Genomic DNA, 23,367 nt, shown 5'->3' with positions numbered 1-23,367 from the left:
CTCAGACCCGCCCCTACCACGTTTGGCTCAGCTCCTCAACTTCCGGCCTCCGCGAATACTACGGCGTTTAATAATTCACGACCGGAAGTTCCGAACCAGGCTTCCTGGAGGCCCCTTTAAACCGGCGCGTGAGTTGGGCGGAGCTCGGATAGGTTTCGCCCCTGTGTCTGAGCCGCGCGGTATCGCGAGATGTGCTCTGTCCGGAACTTCCGGGTCTTGTCTGCCATGGTGGACTGGCTGTAGTTATGCGTTCCCCGTTACTTTGGAATATTTTTCGGGGCTTTTGGGCCCGCCGGGATGTTGTCCCGGCCCGCCGACACCTAAGCTGCGGTAACCTGCCCCTGGAGGAGCTGTTTGCACGCGGCGGACCTCTGCGGACCTTCCTCGAGCGGCAGGTAGGCTCTGAAGCCCAGTTACAGGTCAGGCGGCCTGAGCTGGTGGCGGCGGCCAGACTTCTCAGCGACAAGGAGCAGGAGCTGCAGGAGACCCAGCACCTGCTGCATGGTAAGGGCCTGGCCTGGGGGAGCGGGATTCAGAGCCGAGGCTTGACTCTTCATTTGCCCTTTGCACCAGGCCGCCGCTCACGGCTCCACACACTCTGATTTTGAAGTTTATACTCAGTTGCAGCTCTTTATGGTTTACACCAGAGGTCAAGACATCATTATGTGAGTTCTGGTCCCGTCCTCTCCTTGTGCTCTCTTGACAGTGCTGTACGCCCTTTTACAAAACTTAAGTTGACTTTAATTGGTTGCGTATGTAATAGCAGGAGATGAGCTCACCGAAGACAAGGCCCTGTTCCTCTTAAGGAGTCGAGAGCAGTGTTTCTCAGTGTGGTAGAGCAGCCACCTGCAAAAGTGACAGGAGGAATGCGTGCTAAGTAAACCCAGACTGGAACTCTGAGACTTAGAAACATGCGGCGGTTTTAACAAGCTTGCCAAGTGATTCATGCCCATTCGAATCTGGATGGGGCCCAAGTTACTTAATTTGCACAAATTCCCTGGGGATGCCTAGGCCTGGCCTGTGGCCCACACAGAGGAAAGGTTCTAGAGAGGGTCACAGGCTACTGAAGCAAGAAAATTAATTCTGATACAGCTGATAAGTGAGAACATAGATCAGTAAAGACCTGGGAGACCAAGGAGAACTTGAAAGGAGAAAGGCTTGTACAGGAATAAAGGCCCAACCTTAGATGATATAATAATAGTTTAACTTTTATCGATCCTTTGCCTACTCTAGGTTTTGCTTTTCTTTATCTATTAACTCATCCAGTTCACATAATAAACTATGAAGTAGGTTCTATTAGCCTCATGCAACAGAAGAGGAACCTGAGATACAAAGAGAACATAGCTCTGCCCAGGTTACACTGCTTTTAAGGAATAGAGCTTAAATAGGACCGACTCCAAATCTCATGCTCTTAATCACTGAATTCTCTGTTAACTGAGGAAGGGGGTAGGTTTGGGGAGGCGAGGGGTGGGGGTGGGGTGGGGGGCGGTTAACCATTTTGTAAGAGGGCTCAAATACTAACCTGCCAAGTTTAGTTTTATCCTTTTGGCAGAAGGAAGCCAGCAGAAGCTTTTGGATTGGGAGTGAATAATAGGAATAGCTTTGTTGCTTAGGAACTTTGATGGGTGGCAGTTTAGAAGCAATCTGAAACAGGACTAAAGATGCCGTGGAAGACAGAAGGCTAATGCAACTGTACAGTTGAGACTTAAGGAGAGTCTAAGTTAAGTGATTTAAGAGAAGAAGCTGCCCAGAGTGTTAAAGAAAAAAAAAAAAAATAGAAGTAGTATCTTTTAGGGGAAAATTAAATCAATTTCATAAGCCAAGCTTCAAGTCCAAGTAGCAGCCACAAAGCCTTAATATAAAAAAAAATTATATTCATTACATGTTGAAACTGATAGTGTTTGGGGGACCCGAATTAAATAAAATGTGGTATTTAAGTTAGATTACTTCTGTACTCTAGCTCCAGTCTTCATCTTAACTGGAACACTACATTTCAGAACGAATAAGGCCCCTTAGAAGTCATCCAACTCAGATCTTTCATTTTACTCTTGAGACTACTAAGATTCAGAGAAGTTAGGAGTGATGTTCTACAAGAACCTTAGTGGTTGAACTGGGGCTCTAATTCACTTTTGCTTTTTTTAATGAAGCACGTTTTTCCATTTCACCAAATCTCATAAACCATTCTTGCCAAAATAATTTCCTGCCATGTCACCAACACTCCCTGTATTTGTTTATCTCAATTTGCTGTTGTTATTATCTCTCATTGAGTTAATCCTTTTTTCCGCCCATCCCTAAAACAAGCAAAAAATTCCTTCTGCATGCTGTTATTTTTATATTTAACCATATAACATTTTAGGCTGTTATTTTTTGTGAGCTTTTCTCCCCTAGAATAATATAAAGAAACTAAAATGATCTAAAATCCTGCCTTGAGGGCAAGTCTTAGATGTTATTCCCAGTTCCCAGCATAATTGGTTCTTAGTAAATGATTGAGACATTCCAGCCAATACAGAGTTTGATCTTTCAACAGAGATGACAAACTGTAGTAGCTAATACAATTTCCCCTTCTCTCCTTTTTATAGGCTGCATGTTGTCCGTCAGATAGAGGAAAGAGGAGGTATATTTTGTAAGGTAAAAGTGAAAACTAGATGAAATAAGAACTAGAGTAAAGCCTGAAAGAGAAGAAGAGTACTTCATGTAAATACTCTGTAAATATCAGGCAGGGTCTAAATGTTTAGGTGGATACTTTTATATTAATGAAGCATTTACTAATAAGACAATAAATAACTTTCTACTTTTTAACTCAGTGTTGGCTTTACTAATGGTACCTTATATTCCCCTCTGATCTAACTCACTCAGTGCATTCATTTGTTATTGTAGAGTCTAAGTTTGAAGACTAAAAGCATATTTGTTAATATGAATAGTTGGGGGAGGAAGAATTATAGAAAAGTTTAGTAGCTTCTTTGTATTTTCCTATAGAGATTATTTCAACTTCTACCCTTCTCATCAGGAAAAAAGTTTTTGTTTTTTAACTGCATGCTCATAAAAACTAGTGCACAAAGTGCTATAAATTAATGACTTATTAAAAAAGGATAATTGTTACATTTCCCTTTAGCAATGACAAAACTTTTACCTTGAACTCTGTTAGCTATTTAATACTAATTCAGGAAAAGTCAACCTGCTGCCTTTTTTTCTTAGATGAAAATGAGGACTTAAGGAAACTTGCCGAAAATGAAATAACTTCATGTGAAAAAGAAATAGCTCAATTAAAGCAACAGGTATGGCATTTGTGCGAAGAATAAAGCATTCTGCTATTACTTCTAATATATTTTATCAGAACTTTATAAAAGCAAGTCAAGAACTAATCAGTGTGCTAGTATTTACAATTATAAACCTGGTTTTTAAAGCAGAAAAAGCAAACTCCCTGTAGCTCTGTTTTTATCATACTAAAAGGATTGTAGAAGTCTGAAAGAAAGGTGAATGTCACATTAATAGAATTTTCCAAGAAGGCAATGAAATGTTGGTAATATGTTTTCTCTCTTTTGTTTTTTGAGAGAGGTGAGGGTGGGGGTAGACATGAGTAGAAGAGACTGTGGAGCAATGGTAGGTGGAAGCAGGAATATTTCTTTATCTTTTTGTCTTTGACACTCTTACGGAGTGCCAGCCTAGACTAGGCCCCTCAGGATTTTGAAAACAGAATTGCATTTATATCTAAGAGTATTGACTTCATATCTAGGAGAACTGCAGAAGAACATATTAAGTTAGATGAAAAATCATGAAATTAGATCCATTGTTTGTTAATTCTATAAAACAGAGCTTAAAAGTTTACAGCAGTTATCTCTGGAAATATAAGTGAAAGAACATGATAAAGTGACGACGGAGCTTGGAACTGGGATGCTTAACTTAGAAATTCTATTTCTTTACTGAAGTGTGGAATTTACCAAAAATTAATTTCCCCACCACCTACTCTAGAAGAAAAGTTCCACAATAGACAGAAAAGTCTCAGGTAACTTGCCTTCTACTCTGTAAACTTTCTGTGAGAAGAATGCGTGTATTAACAATTTCTGTTCATTGACTAGTAATTCACAGGTATAAGTTGCATCATGCTAGTTCAAGATGGGAATGGTCACATTCTATTGGCACAGGCTAGAGCAATGGAAACGGAGAAGGCAATGGCACCCGACTCCAGTACTCTTGCCTGGAGAATCCCATGGATGGAGGAGCCGGGTGGGCTGCAGTCCATGGGCTCGCTAAGAGTCAGACACGACTGAGTGACTTCACTTTCACTTGTCACTTTCATGCATTGGAGAAGGAGATGGTAACCCACTCCAGCATTCTTGCCTGGAGAATCTCAGGGATGGGGGAGCCTGGTGGGCTGCCGTCTGTGGGGTCGCACAAGAGTCGGACATGACTGAAGCGACTTAGCAGCAGCAGCAGAGCGATGGAAAAGTAGGAAAACAAGGATGGCTCCTGACCAACACAAAGTGGTGATGTTTCAGAACTCAGGTAGACTTGGGTTCAAGTTGTAGCCCTTCACTTTCTAGTTATAGGGTATTGGCCAACTAGGGTTAAACTTATTAGTTAAGTTAAACTTAGAGAAACTTAGTTTTCACATCTTAAGGTGGAGCTGTTAATAGTACGTGCCCAAGATGTATTAAGAATTAAAATACATGAAGTACTTAGCAGAGTGCCTGTCTATTAAAGAACCATTGTTATAAATGTTGGCAGCTTTTCTTTCTTAATTCACCTCATCTGAGAAGTCTTTATTCTATGTCTCTGTGATTAATACACATTGAAGTGTGAAACATACAATTTTAATGGAAGGAAGACTGACTTAGGCACAAGGATCTGAGTTCCAGTAACTGACACTTGGCTTTTTAATTCACCATTGCACTCTGTTAAACAATCTCATTTTCTTTGACCTGTAAAATTGGGGAATTGGACCAGATCATCTCTAAGAGCCTCTCCAGTTCCAAAATTGCAAGTGTCTCTTCCATATTAAAGAAGCTTAGAAAAAATACAAATGCAATCTGAGTGTTCTTTTCCTGCCATAAGTGAAGTGAAGTCACTCAGTCGTGTCCGACTCTTTGCGACCCCATGGACTGCAGCCTCCCAGGCCCCTCTGTCCATGGGATTTTCCAGGCAAGAGTAGGGGAGTGGGTTGCCATTTCCATCTCCAATAGTAGGCTATAAATCTCCAAGGATTGCTTCTTCTGCCTGCTACACACAATACAGTGTCCTACTCACAGCAAGGACTTAATTATTAACCGAATAGAGAGCTAATATAAAGTATACATGAACACCAAAAAGAAATAAACTTGTAAGTTTTAGCTGAACCTTATAGCATTTGTAATGTAGTTGTAACATTAATATTTTTGGAAGTTGTGCATTGTATGGTCTAATTGGCAAGATGGTGGAATAGTAATCAGCAATATTAAGGTATTTGCTTAGAGATACTTTTTTAAGTAAATTAAATATTTAAAATTCTATATCTAATCACTGAGCTCTTTTTCAAAAAGTTTTAAATCTTAATTATAGGAGGGGTGATATTTTTTATTTGCAGATTATCTTACTTTTGGTTCCCTCAGAAGAAACAGATAAAAAGGATTTGATCCTGGAGGTAACTGCAGGAGTTGGGGGTCAGGAGGCAATGTTGTTTACCTCAGAGATATTTGATATGTATCAGCAGTATGCTGCATTTAAAAGATGGCATTTTGAAACCCTGGAATATTTTCCAAGTGAAATAGGTCAGTAAACTGTTTGGTTTGGTTTTAGAAAAGCATAGATTTTATTTATTTGTCTATGTGTATTTTAGGGAAAGGGTTGGAAAGACCATGATTAAGCTTTATAATTTTTGTTAAGGATGATTAAGTTGTTTTATGCTTATCATTTACTTAATAACTGTTGCTGTTCAGTTGCTAAGTCGTGTCCACCTCTTTGCGACCCCATGAACTGCAGCATGCCAGTCTTCCCTGACCTTCACTATCTCCCAGAGTTTGCTCAAACTTAATAATGTTGAATGCAGAAATATTACCAGTTTTCAAATGGCCTATAAAATACTTGTCATTCAGTGACTAACGGTCTTTTAAAAGTAGTTCTTCAGGGTGTTACTGAGTCAGTTTGTTGACTCCATAAATGCTTTATTTTTAATAATTATAAGCAATAAAGATACTAAAACACTGAATATCATAGACTTGCTAAAGGCTTTCAGTGATTCACAGTTGATGTGTTTATATAATTTTGTAGCTCCTTTAATTATATTTCAAGATAGAAGTGATGGTCAGTTATTTATAACTGGCAGGAATAACAAACCTCTTTCACCAATGTTTTCAAGGTGGCCTTAGACGTGCGTCCGCCAGCATTGGGGGTTCAGAAGCCTATAAGCACATGAAGTTTGAAGGAGGTGTGCACAGAGTCCAGAGAGTGCCCAGGACAGAGAAGCAAGGCCGCATCCACACCAGCACCATGACTGTAGCCATCTTACCCCAGCCCACCGAGGTAAGGCACCATAGCCCCCACTCCTGGGAGTCCTAGCCCAGCACAGCGCCTTGCCCCCAAGTAACACTCACCTCACTGAACTGAGTATCTCCTTTTCTTATTCGACTTTCATCTTGTATTTGAGTTGGTTTTTCAAGTATATTAGGACAGTCCAATAGGTATGATTTTAACAATAGATTCTAAGAATGAAGGATATATAAGTGAACTGAAGGGCTTCCCTCGTGGCTCAGTGGTAAAGAACCCGCCTGCCAATGCTGGAGATGTGGGTTCAATTCCTGGGTTGGAAAGACCCCCTGGAGAAAGAAATGGCAACCCACTCCTATATTCTTGCCTCGGAAATCCCATGGCCAGAGGAGCCTGGAGGGCTGCAGTCCATGGGGTCGCAAGTTGAACATGTTCAGTTCAGTCACTCAGTCGGGTCCGACTCTTTGCGACCCCATAGACTGCAGCACGCCAGGTTTCCCTGTCCATCACCAACTCCCGGAGCTTACTCAAACTCATGTCCATTGAGTTGATGATGCCATCTAACCATCTCATCCTCTGTCGTCCCTTTCTCCTCCTGCCTTCCATCTTTCCCAGCATCAGAGTCTTTTCAAATGAGTCAGTTCTTTGCATCAGGTGGCCGAAGGATTGGAGCTTCAGCTTCAACATCATTTCTTCCAATGAATATTCAGGACTGATTTCCTTTAGGATTGACTGGTTGGATCTCCTTGCAGTCCAAGGGGCTCTCAAGAGTCTTCTCCATCACCACAGTTCAAAAGCATCAATTCTTCAGCGCTCAGCTTTCTTTATAGTTCAACTCTCACATCCATACATGACTGTTGGAAAAACAATAACTTTGATTAGAAGGACCTTTGTTGGCAAAGTAATGTCTCTGCTTTTTAATATGCTGTCTAGGTTGGTCATGGCTTTTCTACCAAGGAGCAAGTGTCTTTTAATTTCTTGGCTGCAGTCACCATCTGCAGTGATTTTGGAGTCAAAAAAAATAAAGTCTGTCACTGTTTCCATTGTTTCCCCATCTAATTTGCTATCAAGTGATGGGACCGGATGCCATGATGCTAGTTTTCTGAATGTTGAGTTTTAAGTCAACTTTTTCACTCTCCTCTTTCACTTTCATCAGGAGGCTCTTTAGTTCTTCACTTTCTGCCATAAGGGTGTTGTCGTCTGCATATCTGAAGTTACTGATATTTCTCCCAGCAATCTTGATTCCAGCTTGTGTTTCATCCAACCTGGCATTTCACATGATGTACTCTGCATAGAAGTTAAATAAGTAGGGTGACAATATAAAGCCTTGACATACTCCTTTCCCTATTTGGAACCAGTCTGTTGTTCCATGTCCAGTTCTAACTATTTCTTCCTGACTTGCATATAGATTTCTCAGGAGGCAAGTCAGGTGGTCTGGTATTCCCATCTCTTTAAGAATTTTCCAGTTTGTTGTGATCCACACAGCCGAAGGCTTTGGCGTAGTCAATAAAGCAGAAGTAGATGTCTTTCTGGAACTCTCTTTCTTTTTTGATGATCCATCGAATGTTGGCAGTTTGATCTCTGGTTGCTCTGCCTTTTCTATATCCAGCTTGAACATGTGGAAGTTTACGGTTCACGTATTCTTGAAGCCTGGCTTGGAGAATTTTGAGCATTACTTTGCTAGCATGTGAGATGAGTGCAGTTGTGCGGTCGTTTGAATATTCTTTGGCATTGCCTTTCTTTGGAATTGGAATGAAAACTGACCTTTTCCAGTCCTATGGCCACTGCTGAGTTTTTCAAATTGCTGGCATATTGAGTGAAGCACTTTGACAGCATCATCTTTTAGGGTTTGAAAGAGCTCAACTAGAATTCCATCACCTCCACTAGCTTTGTTCGTAGTGATGCTTCCTAAGGTCCACTTGACTTCACATTCCAGGATGTCTGGCTCTAGGTGATTGATCACACCATCGTGGTTATCTGGGTCATGAAGATCTTTTTTGTATAGTTCTTCTGTGTATTCTTGCCTCCTCATCTTAATATCTTCTGCTTCTGTTAGTCTATACCATTTCTGTCCTTTATTGTGTCCATCTTTGCATGACTTGTTGACTAAACAACAACAAAGTCATATAATCTTGCATTGTCTATTTTTTCTCCACTACTAAGCTTACAGCAGGTATTTTGAGACCATCTAAAGGAGAAACAATATTAAATAGAGTTTACTAGCCACTTGCCTTTATAAAGACTTGCTTTGTGTGACTTGTTCCCAGAATATCGATAGCAAGAATCCTGTTTTAACAAAGGGTAACTACTTTACAGAATTGCTACTTTATAATCCAATCATATTAAAATAGTAACACATCACTACATTGTACACAATGAGTATATTTTATTTTCACCAGCAGATTCTCAGTCTATATATTTTTAAGTAGCTTAGTTGGGAAGTTCTAGTTTGCTTACATCACTTACGCTGAAAAGTGATGGGACATTTGTAACTTGTTTTTTAGAATGAAATAAGAAGCATGTGAGAAGGAAGCTTGAGGATTTCTGTTTATTACTTTTTAGGGAAAGTCTGTATTACTGTCTAGTTGGGTACACGGAGTTCCTTTCTTTAGTCTAATTTTTGTAGGAAATCTAGGTGAGGAACAGGATAGTTAAGGGAGAGAGGGAAGCAGGATAAATGGCAAAAGCGACACCTTGATACTAGTCACTTTGGCTTAAGCATCTTGGAGATAGAAGTTTTCAGGAAAAGATGGAGACTGAGGTCCATATATCATCTCATTTAATTCTTCCTAGCAACAGTAAAGAGCTACATAGGGAGACCTAGAAGGCCTGTGAATGATAAGATGCCTGCTGCTAGAGTTGTGGACATCTCACCAACTGGGTATAGTTCATGCAAGAGCTTTTTAAATGCAGTACTTTGGATGGTGACTGCCAGGACAGAGCATTTGCTGACATCAGATCCAGTGTATTTGTGAATTGAGTCTGTATCCTTAACTTCTTGGTATTTGCCATTTCCATTCATCTCTGCTCTGCCTCTTAGTATGTTTAAATCCTCTTGTATTTAAAATGAAACAAAATAAAACCTTCCTATATTGTTTTAGTGTCATTTTTTTTTCTCCGCCAAAGTCTTTTGAACTCAGAAATCATTTTAGTGATTATATTATATTCACATTTCTATTAATAGCTGAGATCTGCCATTGGTAATACGAGGGTAATTTACAGAGACGTCTAGTTTTTGAAGATTAGGGAGGGTTTGTTTTTATTTTGCGTTATATTTTCATGCTTATCCACTGTGTGCATGCTAAGACACTTTAGTCGTGTCTGACGCTTTGTGACCCTATGGACTGTAGCCCATCAGGCTCCTCTGTGCATGGGATTCTCCAGGCAAGAATACTGGAGTGGGTTACCATTCCCTCCTCCAGGGGAATCTTCCTGTCCCGGGGATTGAACTTAAGTCTCTGAGTTCTCCTGCACTGGCAGGTGGCTGCTTTACCACTAGTGCCACCTGGTAAGCCCGACTCTTCCAGTAAGAAAGTCTTTAAAAAAAATGGTATCCTTCCAGTTACTTTTTGTTCTTAAAATTAAACCTTCCAAATCTTATATAATTATCTATGACATGCATTTTTATAAATAATTCTCTTTGAACAGATCACACATGTAATTTTCAAAACTTTTCTCTTACGTATAGATTAATCTGGTGATTAATCCTAAGGATTTGAGGATTGATACTAAGCGAGCCAGTGGAGCTGGGGGGCAGCATGTGAACACCACGGACAGTGCTGTCCGGATCGTTCATCTCCCAACGGGTGCGTGATTCCTTCTTCAACATAAAAATCAAACTCTGAATGATGTTTCCTCTGAAATATATCTTCTGTTACCAGAGACGTATAGACTACTAGGAACTGTTTATTTTCAACACTTGATTTATCTAGATTCCTTAGCTGAAACTCTGTAGGATAATTACAAAGCCAGGAAGAGGGAGAGATCCATGCCCAGGAAATTTCCACGTTAGTGATTATATCACTAATTTAAAAAAAAAATCCTCACAGTGAAGTAATACCATGGGTGGTTCTTTATAAGAAAATGCTCTAAATCAACAGTTTTTAGTGCTTTTTGGAGGGAGGAGGAAATGAATTCCTTTGAGAAAATGAAAACTTGGACCTTCTACACAGAAACATGCTTATACGCAAAGTTTTGCATGTAATTTCAGGGGCTTCTTTCCATTAAGTCCATCTGCAGACATCTGGGGGTTCTGTCCTGATTAGTGTTAGGCAGTGGAGCTGTAATTTTTCTTAATTCTTTAGAATTGTGGTAGATAGAACTATATCTGTTTTTACAAGTATTGCTCCGGTGACTTAGATGTGAAAAAGAGCACTGGGATAGGAAACCTCAATCTTCCTATAAATGATCTCAGATAGGTGTAATTTCCATGGTGGATAGTGCCTGATGGGAGTGCTTGATTTTTTTTTTTTAATGAGAAAATTCTCATGTTAAACTTTAAGATGATGATTTATGTAACACATTGTATATAAACAGGAATAAAAAAAAGTGAACCTCAAAAATATTAATAGTGATTATCTCTGGTAATAAAATTAACTTTTATAATTCAGTTTGTATAATGAGTAGTTGACTACATTTTTAAAAAAATTGTGGTGACTAGCTAAAAGTAACAGAAAATAATCCATATTAAATGACTAATGCTTACTGTTTGGTATATATGCTTTCAGTATGTAAATATTTTGAGCTGTAAGTCCAATTTTCAATTTTCTAATAACTGTAAAGTTACCTGTTATGTGTATAGTATTCCTTTTTTTATATTAGAGTCCTCTATTTTTTCCTTCATAATGGAAGAAGAAAAAGGATGAGAAGGAAAAGGAGTATTCCTTGATAATACATGAAGATTTTTCCATTAAAACTCTTTTAATTCTCATAACATTATTCAGGTATTGTTTCCGAATGCCAACAAGAAAGATCTCAACTGAAAAATAAAGAGATGGCTATGAAAAAGTTACGTGCAAAACTGTACAGCCTGCAGCTAGAAGAAGAAACAAGTAAACGATACAATGCTAGGAAGATTCAGGTAAAACTGAATTGTTAAAAATGCTTTGAAAGGATAAAAATATTTTTAGATTACCCAGTTTTTATATGTGTTAAAATTATTTCATTGTATTTGTCAAAATTAAATATAATTCATGTTGTTCAACCAAGGGCTTGTTTTATAGTAATCTTATTAGACGTTTACACTGTTTTTTGTATTCAGAGGTGTCTTTCTCAGACTTTTCTGCAAAGTTATCTTAAAAAGATGTACCAAATTCCCGTTCATTTTGAATCCTTTCAAAATTATGGAAGAAAGTTGGAACAGAAATTGAACTTACCTTCTTCTGTTTGGCAGTTGATTTTATAATTACAGACCCCTTCTATTAACTCGTTATTATGGAGAGTTGATCACTTTGTCATCACTGATGATAATCAGATTAATTCAGAGATTATATATATTTAGCTACCATTTTTGGATATCAACTCTGTCTGTGCCAGGCTGTATGTGTGCACTAGCACTGTGTAGTAGATGTTATCTGTATTTTAAAAATAGGGAAACTAAAGTTTAAAGTTGAAATAAAGTACTTGAAGTTACAAAGTAAAAAATGGCAGAGAGGATTCAAAATTCAGGTACTAAGCTGTCTGACTTTCAAGCCTATGTTCTTTTTTTCTGTATCAAGTTCCTATGTTATTTGAGAATTCAAAATGTTTAAAATTTGGTTTTTAACATTGTATTTCAAATTATAAACCAAGAGCTTAATCTCCAGGTAAATTAACTTTGTAGATTTAGTTGCCCTGAGTTTAACTGTCTTGTATCCTTTTTTTTTTCTTTTAATATGTAGATTGGCACAAAAGGAAGGTCAGAGAAAATAAGAACATATAATTTTCCACAGAACCGGGTCACAGATCACAGAATAAACAAGTCACTTCATGATCTTGAAACTTTTATGCAAGGAGAGTACCTACTGGATGAACTTGTACAGTCATTGAAGGACTATGCTAATTATGAATCTTTAGTAGAAATTATTTCCAAAAAAGTTTAAGTTGATTTGTTACTAAAGATTTGTATAGCTTCTGAAAATTCTCTTATAGCAAATCAGGTTGTGTATATACAGTATTCTCTTGAACCACATGAGTTAACACAGTTGAGAGTAACATTTTTAATAAATAGCTAATTTATATAAGTCTCTGAATGTATTAAGTAAGAAAACATACAATATAATCATGAGTCTGGCTGGATATTTTGAACTCTTCCTTACAAGAAGTAGACAAAGGAAAGTAGTTCTTTGTTTTATGTAAAGTATTTAATGAATGATCAGAAATTTGGTTTAACTCTTAAGGGAAACTTCAAACATGAAATGATAAGACTGACTTCAGAGGATGGAGGCCTGAGAGGGAAGGAAAGCCCAGGAACGTCTGCTTGAGGCTGCAGAGCTGTCAAAGACCTCCTGGTATTCAGAGCAACACCAGGAAGCCGTGCTTGATAAACAGACCCTCACGGTTCTCGGTGGTGTGTGTGCTCCTTCACTTCAAAGGGTATTAATAAATCCAACCTGTAACTACAGAAAAGAAACAGGACATGTCAGTTACCCTATAAAAAAGTGAGAGAAGCTGGAAATGCTGGCTGAAGAATATTCTGAAAACATAAAACTCCAGGACTACAATTATGAAGAGCTCTACCTAGTAGATAATGAATAAATGTTAAATTTATGGTAGTTAGAACAAGCTAGGTAGGATTTCCAGAGGAGGAAAAGCAATTTCACTATTAAGGTTATATGATTTATATGTTAAAGAGCTAGGAGACATTTAGTTAACTCTCAGAATTGCACATCTTCCACTGATTTGTTATAATCAATAGTTGTCTGGATTTTTATGGACATATATATGACATTTATTCAAACCCACATATTGTCAGGTAACTGTCGCCTCTTTCTTAAGTCAACATTTGTTAGCCAGATTTCTTTTAGAGTTCTAGCATGTGCTAAATTTCAGAGTAATTTTATGTTGGTAACTTCCTACTACTCTAAAAGAGAGGTGTAGAAAAACCATTAAAGACAGTTAAGAATTGAAGCTAGCCCAAGGTTATCAAATACATCAGAGAATTTTAATTTGAAGAGTACTCCCCCTCTCCCCTGGAATGTTCTGCTCATGAGAGGCATTCTGTTCTGCCTTCACAAGAACAGCTGTTGAGCCACTTTTAGTGACCTAAGCAACCAAGATTACGGCAAGACATGTTCCTTCAACAATATTCACTGTCCACATTGCAAGCCTGGCTCTCCCAGATTTATCAGTTTCCCCTTGGGTCTTAGGTATCCTTTTAGAATGAAAAGAACATGGCTGCAGGCTATTAAATATTATACTATATAATATACAGTATATAATATACTATATAATATCTCGTATTAATTATAGGGAGAAATTAGAAAAGTTTGACTGAGGGACTTCCTGGTGGTTCAGTGGTTAAGACTCCACGCTTCTGATGCAGAGGGTGCAGGTTCTGTCTCTCTTTGGGGAACTGAGATCCCATATGTTTCATGGCTCAGCCAAAAGAAAAAAGAAGTTGGATTGAAATTGTGAAGGGTCTTGAATATTAGATTTTACTCTGGGAACAGAAGACAGCCAGTAAGTTTCTTACTCTCTAATAAGAGAATATTCTCTAATATTCTCTGCCCCTCCCTCTCTGCCCCCAGGAGAAAAAGTGTGAGAACTGTACTGATGAAGTTGGGAGAAGACCTTCCATGAATTTTCAAACCTTCCCATTAGAACACCTTATTGGTTAGAAGAAATCTTTTTTTTGTGTGTGTGTGTGTGTAATAAAGTTTTATTAAAGTATAAAGGAGATAGAGAAAGCTTCTGACATAGGCATCAGAAGGGGGCAAAAGAGTACCCTGGTTAGAAGAAATCTTAATACTTTGGTCTAAAAATTAACAATATAAATTCTAAGATGTACCATTATCACTATGTGTATTATGAACACGTATATGAAGTAACTGACAAATTCTGGTCTGAATTGGCATTGGCTCCCACTTTACTCACTAATCTAAATTAGTTAATTCCTTCATGAGCAAAAGAAATTTTTGAAATCGAGACAAAGATAAGAGAGTAGAACAACATAATTTTTGCAGGAAGCCTACTGGAGCTCTACACCTAATACTTTTAAGGGTCTTAGAATTAACCATTTTAGATCTAGCCATTTAGGTCTTGGAGAGACGAGAATGAAGAAAACCGTTTTGTTTATAAAAAGACAATGTGAGAGGGTTAATAAGACCTTTAAGGGTCTTAGAATTTTGTGGGTATTTGTAGAAAAGATGCATCTACACAGCTACTTGAATTACACAGTATGTGTTGTCACACCTGCCTTTGCCCCCGCCCCTGCCCTTTTTGCCTAAAACACACACTCCACAGACAGACTTCCAGGTGCACCTAAAGGACATCTTAGCCCTAGGCCAAATTCACTACTCTGCATTAGTACTCTCCACAGTACTTTCCACACAGTATGACAACATGGGTGGTCAGGCAATAAATTCCCTGGTATACGTCTGTCTCAGGTATGTATGCTTAGCAAGGAAATGGGAAAGGCTGGGTCAGGGAATGGAATGTCTTATTAACCCTCTCACATTATCTCTCTTTTTTTGTTTTTTTTTGCCAAGTTATGTCAAGATCCTTTATTCCTTTTTTTTTTTTTTTTGCCAAGTTATGACATTACCTCTTTATAAAAAAAAAAAAACAATTTTCTTCATTCTTTTCAAGACCTAAATGGCACTAAGATACCTAAAAGGCAGTTAGATCTAAAATGATTAATCTAGAAATCTGGTGTATTGTTCAGAACCAAAACAACTTCATTACAAAATGGCCTACAACACCAGTTAATCAAAACTCATTCAGTCAGAATGGCAATTTTGAAGATGTATAGATTTGTTGTTCTTTAGTCTCTAGGTTGTGTCCTACTCTGTGACCCCGTGGACTGTAGCCTTGCCAGGCTCTTCTGTACAAGCAAGAATACTGGAGTGGATTTCCATTTCCTCTAGGGGATTGTTCCAACCCAGAGACTGAACCCTCCTATCCTGCACTGCAGGCAGATTCTTCAGGACTGAACCACCTGGGAAGCCAGTATAAACAGATAATCGCTGTCTCAAATGAAACTTGTCCTATTCCTCTGTAAACTGTTTCTCGTGGTGTGATCTCATTCTCTTTCCTGGCATGATCATCTTCCCTCTCAAATTTAAAATGTACTCTTCTTCTGTTCCTCTTCCTCAGTTCAGTTCAGTTTCTCAGTCATGTCCGACTCTTTGCAACCCCATGGTCACCAGGCCTCCCTGTCCATCGCCAACTCCCGGAGTTTAGTCAAACACATGTCTATTGAGTCGATGCCATCCAACCATCTCATCCTCTGTCGTCCCCTTCTCCCGCCTGATGCTTTCGCAGCATCAGGGTCTTTTCAAATGAGTCAGGTCTTTGCATCAGATGGCCAAATATTGGAGTTTCAGATTCAGCATCAGTCCTTCCAATGAATGTTCAGGACTGATTTCCTTTAGGATGGACTGGTTGGATCTCCTTGCAGTCCCAGGGACTCTCAAGAGTCTTCTCCAACACCACAGTTCAAAAACATCAGTTCTTCGGCACTCAGCTTTCTTTATAGTCCAACTCTCACATCCATATAAGACTACTGGAAAAACCATAGCTTTGACTAGATGGACCTTTCTTGGCAAAGTAATGTCTCTGTTTTTTAATATGCTGTCAAAGTTGTTCATAACTTTTCTTCCAAGGAGCAAACATCTTTTAATTTATTGGCTGCTCTCACCATCTGCAGTGATTTTGGAGTCAAAAAAATTGTCACTGTTTCCACTATTTCCCCATCTATTTGCCATGATGTGATGGGACCAGATGCCATGATCTTAGTTTTCTGAATGTTGAGTTTTAAGCCAACTTTTTCACTCCTCTTTCACTTTCATCAAGAGCCTCTTTAGTTCTTTGCTTTCTGCCATAAGGGTGGTGTCATCTGCATATCTAAGGTTATTGATATTTCTCCCAGCAAACTTGATTCCAGTTGTGCTTCATCCAGCCCAACATTTTTTATAATTTACTCTGCATATAAGTTAAATAAGCACGGTGACAATATACAGCCTTGACGTATGCCTTTCTCTATTTGGAACCAGTCTGTTGATCCATGTCCACTTCTAACTGTTGCTTCCTGACCTGCACATGGATTTCTTAGGAGGCAGGTCAGGTGGTCTGGTATTCCTATCTCTTGAAGAATTTGCCAGAATTTGTTGTGATCCACACAGTCAAAGGCTTTGGTATAGTCAATAAAGCATATGTTTTTCTAGAACTTTCTCACATTTTCGATGATCCAATGGATGTTGGCAATTTGGTCCCTGGTTCCTTTGCCTCTTCTAAATCCAGCTTGAACATCTGGAAGTTCACAGTTAACATATTGTTGAAGCCTGGCCTGGAGAATTTGGAGCATGACTTTACTAGCATGTGAGATGAGTGCAATTGTGTGGTAGTTTCTTTGGCATTGCCTTTGGAATTGGAATGAAAACCGCCCTTTTCCAGTCCTGTGGCCACTGCTGAGTTTTCCAAATTTGCTGGCATATTGAGTGCAGTACTTTCACAGCATCATCTTTTAGGATTTGAAATAGCTCAACTGGAATTCCATCACCTTCACTAGTTTTGTTCATAGTGATGCTTCCTAAGGCCCACTCGCTTCGCATTCCAGGAGGTCTGGCTCTAGGCTGATAATACACCATCGTGATTATCTGGGTCATGAAGATCTTTTTTGTATAGTTCTTCTGTGTATTCTTGCCAGCTCTTCTTAATATCTTCTGCTTCTGTAGGTCCATACCATTTCTCTTCTTTATTGTGCCTATCTTTACATGAAATGTTCTCTTGGTATCTCTAATTTTCTTGAAGAGATCTGTAGTCTTTCCCATTCTATTGTTTTCCTCTATTTCTTTGCACTGATTGCTGAGGAAGGCTTTCTTATCTCTCTATGCTATTTGGAAATCTGCATTCAAATGGGTGTATCTTTCCTTTTCTCCTTTGCCTTTCACTTCTATTCACAGCTATTTGTAAGCCCTCCTCAGACAATCATTTTGCCTTTTTGCAGTTCTTTTCCTTGCGGATGAGTCTTGATCCCTGCCTCATGTACAATGTCAAAGGAACCTCTGTCCATAGTTCTTCAGGTATTCTGTCTATCAGATCTAATCCCTTGAATCTATTTGTCACTTCCACTGTATAGTCATAAGGGATTTGATTTAGGTCATGCCTGAATGGTCTAGTGGGTTTCCCCACTTTCTTCAATTTAAGTCTGAATTTGGCAGTAAGGAGTTCATGATCTGTGCCACATTAAGCTCCCGGTCTTGCTTTTGCTGACCGAATAGAACTTCTCCATCTTTGGCTGCAAAGAATATAATCAATCTGATTTTGGTGTTGACCATCTGGTAATGTCCATGTGTAGAGTCTTCTCTTGTGTTGGAAGAGGGTGCTTGTTACGACCAGTGCGTTCTCTTGGCAAACTCTATTATCCTTTGCCCTGCCTCATTCTGTACTCCAATGCCAAATTTGCCTGTTATTCCAGGTATTTCTTGACTCCCTACTTTTACATTCCAGACCCCTGTAATGAAAAGGACATATTTTTTAGGTGTTAGTTCTAGAATGTCTTGTAGGTCTTCATAGAACCATTCAAGTTCAGCTTTTTCAGCATTACTTATCGGGGCAGAGACTTGGATTACCATGATATTGAATGGTTGGCCTTGGAAAAGAACAGAGGTCATTCTGTCGTTTTTGAGAGTGCATCCAAGTACTGCATTTCGGACTCTTTTGTTGACTATGATGACTACTCCATTTCTTCTAAGGGATTCTTGCCCACAGTAGTAAATATAATGGTCATATGTGTTATATTCACCCATTCCAGTCCATTTTAGTTCACCGATTCCTAAAACGTCGATGTTCACTCTTGTCATCTCCTGTTTGACCACTTCCAATTTGCCTTGATTCATGGAGCTAACATTCCAGGTTCCTATGCAATATTGCTCTTTACAGCAGTGGACTTTACTTCCATCACCAGTCACATCCACAACTGGGTGTTGTTTTTGCTTTGGCTGTGTCTCTTCATTCTTCTGGAGTTATTTCTCCACTGATCTCCAGTAGCATATTGGGCACCTACTGACCTGGGGAGTTTTCTCTTTCAGTGTCCTGTATTTTTGCCTTTTCATACTGTTCATGGGGTTCTCAAGGCAAGAATATTGAAGTGGACCGTGTTTTGTCAGAACTCTCCACCATGACCCATCTGTCTTGGGTGGCCCTACAAGGCATGGCTCATAGTTTCATTGAGTTAGACAAGGCTATGGTCCATGTCATCAGATTGGTTAGTTTCCTGTGATTGTGGTTTTCAGTCTGTCTGCCCTCTGATGGAGAAGAGGCTTATGGAAGCTTCCTGATGGGAAAGACCGACAGGGGGAAATTGGGTCTTGCTCTGATGGGTGGGGCCATTTACAGTAAATCTTTAATCCAGTTTTCTGTTGATGGGTGGGGCTGTGTTCCCTCCCTGTTATTTACCTGGGGCCAAACTATGGTGGAGGTAATGAAGATAATGGTGACCTCCTTCAAAAGGTCCGGTGCATGTACTGCTACACTCAAGTGCCCCCAGCCCTGCAGCAGGCCACCGCTGACCCACGCCTCTGCCGGAGACTCCTGGACACTCACAGGCGAGTCTAGGTCAGTCTCTTGTGGGGTCACTGCTCCTTTCTCCTGGGTCCTGGTGCACACAAGTTTCTGTTTGTGCCCTACAAGAGTCTGTTTCCCAGACTGTGTAAGTTCTGGTGGCTCTATGGTGGGGTTAATGGCGACTTCCTCCAAGAGGGCTTATGCCATACCCAAGTCTGCTGCACCTGGAGCCCCTGCCCCTGTGGCAGGCCACTGCTGACCCGGACCTCCACAGGAGATGCTCACAGTTCTGTCTCTGTCTCTGTGGGGTCTCTGGGTCCTGGTGTTCACAAGGTTTGTTTGAGCCCTCTGAGCGTCTCTGGAGGGTATGGGGTTTGGTTCTGAACGTGATTTCGCCCCTCCTACCATCTTGCTGGAGCTTCTCCTTTGTTCTTGGATGAGGGGTATCTCCTCAGAGCCGCTCCAGCACCTACCATCTAGCTGGGGCTTCTCTGCTCCTCTTTCTCATAGGCAGTTTATTGCTAACACCTAGTCTCTTACTAAACACCCTCATCTTCACAGATTCCATTCCAATCTAGTCCAAAATTACATCTCCTAGACTGCTTGAATAGTCCCCTGCATCCTAATTCAGATCACACATACATAACTACCAGGTTCATCTTCCTAAAATGCAAGGTTCTGATCTTGTCATACCCTACAGTGCACAGCATAGCCTCCACAACAAAGAACCGTCATCTGACCAAAATGTCAGAGGTGCTGAGGTTGACAAGCCTTGTCCTGTACTCTCTTACCCTGGGATATGGAAGTCACTCCTCTACTCTATAATACAGTCACTCTATTCTATAAAAATTCCACTGTAACTAGATGTATTTGACTTGCCGTCTTCACAGCTATATTATGTACATCTTATCCTCTACCTGCTGTACTCATAATACTTTTATTCAAAGATTATTTACTGAGAATCTACATCTGTCAGGTTGCAAGCCCAGATAGTAAGCAAAGAAGGTAGGCACCACATCTCAATTATTTCCAGACACCCCATGTATACAATAAGGATTTGGTGAGAATAAAGACAGTTCTCTCTGCACTTCATTTTCCACCTAAAAACAAGAATTCTGATACAGATTTGCAAAAAGAAAGCGGTACATACTTCTGTTGATATCTAGTAAAATTCAGAAAGGCCCTGCCTACATTTCCCACTAAGAATGAAACTACTAGGTGCTCATGAACCTATTGAAAGTTAATTGTCAGTTAAGAATAATATTTCACCAAAACTGAAAAAGACATACGTACCCCAGTGGCTCCCCTGGTGGCTTAGATGGTAAAGAATCTGCCTGCAATGCAGGAGACCTGGATTCAATCCCTGGGCTGGGAAGATCCCCTGGAGAAGGGAATGGCACCCCACTCCAGTATTTCTGACTGGAGAACATCATGGACAGAGGAGGCTGGCGGGCTATAGTCCATAGGGTTGCAAAGAGTCAGACACAACTGAGCAACTAACACTTTCACGTTTTCACTCTTCACACCAACGTTCATTGCAGCACTATTTACAATAGCTAGGACATGGAAACAACCTGGATGTCCATCAACAGATGAACGGTTTTTAAGAAGCTATGGTACATATACACAGTGGAATGCTGCTGCTGCTGCTGCTAAGTCGCTTCAGTCGTGTCCGACTCCATGTGATCCCATAGACGGCAGCTCACCAGGCTCCCCCATCCCTGGGATTCTCCAGGCAAGAACGCTGGAGTGGGTTGCCATTTCCTTCTCCAATGTGTGAAAGTGAAAGTGAAGTTGCTCAGTCGTGTCCAACTCTTAGCGACCCCAAGGACCGCAGCCTACCAGGCTCCTCCCTCCATGGGATTTTCCAGGCAAGAGTACTGGAGTGGGGTGCCATTGCCTTCTCCCAACAATGGAATGCTACTCAACCATAAAAAGGAACACATTTGAGTCAGTTCTAATGTGAGGCAGATCAACCTAGAGCCTGTTATACCGAGTAAAGTAAGTCAGAAAGAGAAAAAAAATATTGTATATTAACGTATATATACAGGATCTAGAAAGATGGTACTGATGAACCTGTTCTCAAGGCAGCAATAGAGACGCAGAGAGAGAACAGATTTATTGACAAGGGCTGGGGAGAGGAAGGAGAGTGAGATGAATGGAGACAGTAGCACGGAAGCATATACACTACCATATAGAAAACAGATAGCTTATGGAAATACACTGTATGACTCAGGGCTCTGTAATAACCTAGAGGGGTGGGAAAGGGTGGGCGGGAGGCTCAAGTGGGAAAGGACATATGTACACCTATGACTGATTCATGCTGCTGTATGGCAAAAACCCAATTTTGTAAAGCAATCATCAATCAAAACTAAACATTAAAAAATAGCATTTCAATATAAAGCTCTAATAGTTAAAATAATAAAATCAATATTAACTTAATAAACCTAGAGAAAAAGACTATACCAGCAGGCGATAAAACACACTTCAATCTTTACCTTACCTTATATTACAATAGTAATTTTAATTTTCCCATTATCTTAGTCTTTTTCTGAAAATAAATTTTTAAAATAACTGGAGAACCCCCTCCCCTTCAATTTCATATATATGTCTTCATCTAAAAATAATGGAGGTGAATAAAGATCTCTAAGGTCAAATGGGAAGTGAAACCGGGGTGTTTCGGGGGGCTCTGAAGAGCTTCGGTACCATAGACCTTTATGTCTCAGTGCAGAAAGAATGCAGCAAGAGGCAAAAGTGATACATAAGAAGTGATTTACTAGAATCACCTGGGCTTTCCAGGTTATTGAGATGGTAGTGTGGCAGTTCCGGGTTCAATCCCTGGGTGGAGAAGATCCCCTGCAGAAGGAAATGGCAGCCCACTCCAGTATTCTTGCCTGGAGAATTCCATGGACTGAGGAGCCTGGTGGGCTAGACTATAGGGTTGAAAAGAATCGGACACAACTAAGTGACTAACACACACACTAGAACAGGATGCTTGTGAGGTTAACAAGTGGGTGGGAAGGGGGTGTCGCACCATGAACTTACTGGGCAACAGTTTCATAATCAAAGGAAAAGTGGGGAGAAGAGTTTCTGCAACTTTCTTGAGTAGATTTCATGCTTCCATCATTAGTTCCTCCTCCAGGTTAAGCAGGGGAGTTTTCTTGTCCTTACATGGTCATGCGAGGTCCACAAATTATTGTTTTTATGTTTTATGTTTTTAAGCAGAAAGCATGTCCTAGGGATCATCAAGTTACTGAGCTCACTGGGCAGGACAGAGGGTCTCAGAATGGGGGTCCCACCAGTGTTTTATTGTCCTGAGGCATGTCACGATCTTCTGTTACATGGTTTTGCTGCTAAGCAAAGCTGCTTTCTTGAGTAATTATTCTTCTTTCTTGAGTAATTATCAATAATTTCTTGAGTAATTATTAACTTACAGGGGTCTCCCATACTTTTTACTTAAATCCCCTAGTGGGATTAACTGTCATCACCTATTTTGTCCCTTCACTCTGCCCCTGTCAAAAGTAATATGAAAATGTACATATAAACAATCAAGTCTCCCACAAATATCATGCCCCAGTGTAACACAAAGTACATGCTCTATTCCCAAAGACTCAGGCTGGAATTTTTGCTTACTAGCTGTATCATTCTATGAGAATGAACTTACACTTTGAAGCACAATCAGAAAATGAAAATGCTAAGGTTATTGTGAGAATTAAAGACTAACATTTACAAAGTGCCTATCAGATCAAAAAGCTACCATAGTTTTAATATTCATTTAACAAATCACTCCCTTGCAAACATCCCTCAAACAGTCAACCATGACCTATAGGATCTGGCTTCTACCTGACCTCCACTCCTACAGTCTTTTGATCTGTTGGCTCTAGAATTCCACCAAGTCCTGGAATAAGCCATGCACCTTTGGCCTCCTTCCTCTGCTTATTATGCAGATCTTTGCATTGCCACCTCAACATTCCAAACTTTGTCCAAAGCCTCAGAAACCTTCCTGAGCACCCAAAGTCCTTAGCCATGCCCTTCCAGTCAGCCCATTCTCTACCCTCTTATGTTGTTTTATAGGGCTTCTCAGGTGGGCTAGTGCTACAGAATATGCCTGCCAATGCAGATGTAAAAGACTCTGGTTGATACCTGGGTTGGGAAGATGTTTTATGTTCTTATGTTGTTTTATATTCCTCTTTGATTCAGTGA

The 23,367-nt window shown here is 39.9% G+C and overlaps 1 protein-coding gene across 8 annotated transcripts; it reads left to right on the top strand.

Annotated features, from left to right (window-relative positions):
• The first annotated feature begins 187 nt into the window (after positions 1 to 187).
• On the top strand, positions 188 to 12,735 carry MTRF1L (mitochondrial translation release factor 1 like). Of its 8 annotated transcripts, XM_061130399.1 has the most exons (10): positions 256 to 395; positions 574 to 665; positions 2,580 to 2,628; positions 3,196 to 3,275; positions 3,927 to 4,003; positions 5,561 to 5,744; positions 6,332 to 6,495; positions 10,148 to 10,265; positions 11,403 to 11,539; positions 12,339 to 12,735. In XM_061130399.1, the coding sequence occupies exons 6-10, from the start codon at positions 5,648 to 5,650 to the stop codon at positions 12,537 to 12,539; spliced, it is 717 nt and encodes a 238-aa protein (XP_060986382.1). In that variant the 5' UTR covers positions 256 to 395; positions 574 to 665; positions 2,580 to 2,628; positions 3,196 to 3,275; positions 3,927 to 4,003; positions 5,561 to 5,647; the 3' UTR covers positions 12,540 to 12,735. The 8 variants fall into 8 exon arrangements, with proteins under 8 accessions (XP_060986375.1, XP_060986376.1, XP_060986382.1 ...); XM_061130400.1 differs by lacking the exon at positions 2,580 to 2,628; XM_061130394.1 differs by lacking the exon at positions 3,927 to 4,003.
• Positions 12,736 to 23,367: the final 10,632 nt, after the last annotated feature.

Source organism: Dama dama, chromosome 26 (assembly GCF_033118175.1).
Source record: "Dama dama isolate Ldn47 chromosome 26, ASM3311817v1, whole genome shotgun sequence".
NCBI lineage: Eukaryota > Metazoa > Chordata > Mammalia > Artiodactyla > Cervidae > Dama > Dama dama.
This window is presented reverse-complemented; position numbering and strand designations above follow the sequence as displayed.